The following is a 3,481-nucleotide window of genomic DNA, read 5'->3' as shown; positions in this document are numbered from 1 at the left end:
GATGCACACTTTTTTATTCAAATCATTTTGAACACAAGTGCTTGCCCAGAACTCATTATGCCACGTGTTTTTCATACACTTGCTCGTGATGGGTCACGTGCCGCGTAAAAAGTTGTAACAGTTTTTTAGTTTCATTGTATTTGTTTTTCGAAAACCTGAGCTTCTATGGTATGGCACTTTCACCGTCGCTCTGAGGACAACGATTTCTATTGTCTTTAAAACCTTTTTCTGATTATGGTCCGTTCATTCAAACTTAAAACTTTCTGTTTCAGTTGAAATGTATAATAATCACGAAGTTAAAAGCACGTGAAGAAAGGTCGTTCTTGTGGAATAAAACTTGGTTTTGACAGTTTTTAGTTTAAAATAAAATCAGTTTCAGATCAGCTTCATTATAAGTTTTAAGGTGTTGTGTTTCGAGAGTGCTTGCATATAGACCAATTTTGTTTCAGAAAACGCAAACTTCATCGTTTAAACTAAACTACTCTGGTATCTCGAGTTAGTTTTAAGATAGGGACGATCAAAGATCCACAATCTGCCTGCCTTCGTATCCCTCTTTCATTCTGTCCATGATCACCGTAGCCCTGTTGGCTAACTCCTCAACTTTTGGTCTTTGATCAGGATTACCCTTAAGGCATTCGACAATAGTACTTTTCAGCTCTCTGGAGAAACTGTCACTGATTGCTGGAGGTGGCCTGCCTTCCATAATATTCGCCAATGCTGTAAACATATCCGTCCCTTGCACCTGGTAGGCGGGTTCCAAGGTCGCAAATTCGTATAAAACACACCCCAGAAGCCATACCTGGCTGGCAGTGCGGAACTGCTGCCCCGTTAACACTTCTGGCGGGGTATATATACCCGTGTTACTGTCCCCCATAGCCATGGCGTTCATGCCATCTTGCGCTGATGGTATGTACAACAGGCCACTGTCCAATTTTAACAGGCCGTTTTCGTCAAAAGAAATGCGCTCTGGCGGGTTCGATGTCTCGTAGATAATTCCTTTTTCGTTGAGATATTTGACTGCGGAGCATACCTCGCTGAGTGCTTTCCATATTAAATACTCGGGCAAAAGTCTGCTCAGGCTACGTTGCTCGGCCAGAATATCCGTGAGAGGAACTGGAGGGTACTCATAGACGATGATCTCTGTTCCACCCTGGTTAAATTGCACCAACCTGTCCATAATATTTGGGTGGCTCACGTCTTTCCATGCCTCCATCATCGAAGTTACGCGATCGTCAGCGAGACACGGCGGTACACATTTTAGCAGGACCTCAGACATGTCCAGAAGGCACTTTGCGGGGTATACACAATGCGCGATATGATTGGAATTCAGGTTGTTTCGATTGACAAAAAAATCGTCAACCGAGAGCTGATTGGCTAAAAAGTTAACCATTGGCTTTGGAATCGGAAGGTCCACGATGCGCGCCAGTCGCTTAAGACCCATGGCTTGTAAAATGAATGTGCGACAGTGCTGCTGTAAGGTTCCAGGTTGGTGATCCAAGGCCGCGAAAACGCTGTCAGGAGTCAAAATATTGAACCTTTCGTTATCCGTGGACTGGTCTTGAAGGCGCGTTCTCACCGCCATTTTTCGCGCGCTTAAAGATCTTCGTTGCGCCGTCAATTCAGGGCATTGCAAAGAAGTAATTAGATTATTGGCTTTGACGCCATAATTAAATTACTGACGTAAAAGTAAGAAATGGAACATTTAATGCTTCAATTAGCCATTTAATACTGTGCTCGTTCTTAGAACTGCGATACCCGCGAACTTTCCGTGAAATTTATATATATCATTGTTTTAGTAAATTTAGTTTCCTTGAGCCGTAATGTTTTTTACGGATCGTCGTTTTTTCTAGTGAGCAGCACGAGATTTAAAACTTGAACTGGAAAAAACAGGGAACCCTACTTTAAACTACATAAGATTAGAAAGGTATTTGTCACATATATTGGCGAATTGAATCAATCAAGGGAGCCCACTATGAAATCAAGTGTTCAGTGCCCTTAAATGAGACTCGCCAAAGTGACCAGTCACAACGCGCGTATTATCGAAGCAAATTTTCTGACAGTTGAGATTAATCAGAAATTAAGCTCGGGTTCGGTGATCTGATCTCGGTGGCCACGTCAGTCAGTCTTTCTGGTGACTTCTTTTTCAGTTTCCAGTGGGCGAGAAGCGAACTCATTTTTCAGGCCGCGCGAGAATAGGACAAGCGCAACAAAAAGTGGAGGGGAAGGGGAGGGGAGGGTAGATTCTCGCCCCATTTTTCGCGCGGTCAAACATTGAAAATCTTCCACGGAAACGCTTGCTAACGCAGGGTACCTGGATCACTCTATTCCAATTAAACTATTCGTTAATTAGACTTAGATTTAACTTTTTTTTTCTCGTTTCTTTTTCATAGAAGAAGTACCTCTTCCCCGAGGTTTAGAGCCACTGCATTAGATGGGGAATACTCTTTTGGTCACAAATAGGGAATCAATATAAAAACTTTATTTCATCACGGAGTCCATTTCACAAAGAATTGCTCATGGAGCAGTGTTTTGCAACTACGATTACTAATATAAATAGTAGAATAACAGACAATTAATTAAAAATCTAATTTACCTAAATGCTAAAAATGTAATTTACTTACAACCTTAATTTACTTAAAAGTCTTACAACATAACCTAATTCATAATCGGATTTAACATTATAACGATTAAAACCAAAGTAAAACCAAAGTATACAAAAATTTTTGGTTTATCAACGGAGTTGATAATGTAAATTGACCACCGTACAGAGATTATAAAAGCTGACGTTTCGAGCGTTAGCCCTTCGTCAGAGCGAATCGAGGGATTATGGGTTACGTGTAGTTTTTATAGTAGAGTAGGAGCTACGCTATTGGTGGTAACATGGCAACGTGAAAAGTAGGAATATATTAGTTAAATGAAAAGCGTTCGTTAATACCGTGAGGATTAAGGGTGCCGATTTGAAAGATGAATTTTTGTTCCAGATTCTTGCGGCTTTCCGTCGTACCTAGATGTAGGGAAAGGCCGCAGATAGCCATGTGTTTTTTGGAGTGGTTAGGCAGATTAAAATGGCGAGCGACTGGCTTAGATGCATCCTTGTCATTCTTCTCAACATCGCGAAGGTGTTCGCGGAATCGGTCACCTAGTCGTCTACCTGTCTCACCAATGTATAATTTATTGCATAACGTACAGGTTATGCAATAAATGACATTTGCGGAGGTACATGTGAAACGATCGGTGATCTTAACAGATCGCTTAGGTCCCGATATCTTGCTAGTGTTAACAATGAAAAGACAAGTTTTGCATCGTGAGCGCGCGCATTTGAAAGTGCCGGGTTGCTCGTTGGTTTTGAGCGCGCTTCTAACTAAAAAGTTGCCTACGTTTTTGTCGCGTTTGAATGAAATAAGTGGAGGTTGCGAAAAGATTCTACCAGTCTCGGGATCATTTTGGAGTAATTTAAAATTACTAAGAATGATGCTTTTGA

The 3,481-nt window shown here is 41.4% G+C and overlaps 1 protein-coding gene across 1 annotated transcript; it reads right to left on the bottom strand.

The window, feature by feature from the left end:
• Window positions 1-369: 369 nt before the first annotated feature.
• Window positions 370-1,582, bottom strand: LOC137978436 (serine/threonine-protein kinase Nek6-like). The gene has a single exon (XM_068825364.1). The coding sequence runs from the start codon at window positions 1,580-1,582 to the stop codon at window positions 518-520; it is 1,065 nt and encodes a 354-aa protein (XP_068681465.1). The 3' UTR covers window positions 370-517.
• Window positions 1,583-3,481: the final 1,899 nt, after the last annotated feature.

This window comes from Montipora foliosa, chromosome 12, assembly GCF_036669935.1.
Source record: "Montipora foliosa isolate CH-2021 chromosome 12, ASM3666993v2, whole genome shotgun sequence".
In the NCBI taxonomy this organism is placed as follows: Eukaryota; Metazoa; Cnidaria; class Anthozoa; order Scleractinia; family Acroporidae; genus Montipora; species Montipora foliosa.
The sequence above is the reverse complement of the archived record's forward strand: the minus strand, read 5'-3'. Positions and strand labels throughout refer to the sequence as shown.

Bases quoted from the DNA above. Each gene is read 5' to 3' on its own strand.
- LOC137978436 (XM_068825364.1), bottom strand. From the start codon at position 1,582: ATGGCGGTGAGAACGCGCCTTCAAGACCAGTCCACGGATAACGAAAGG.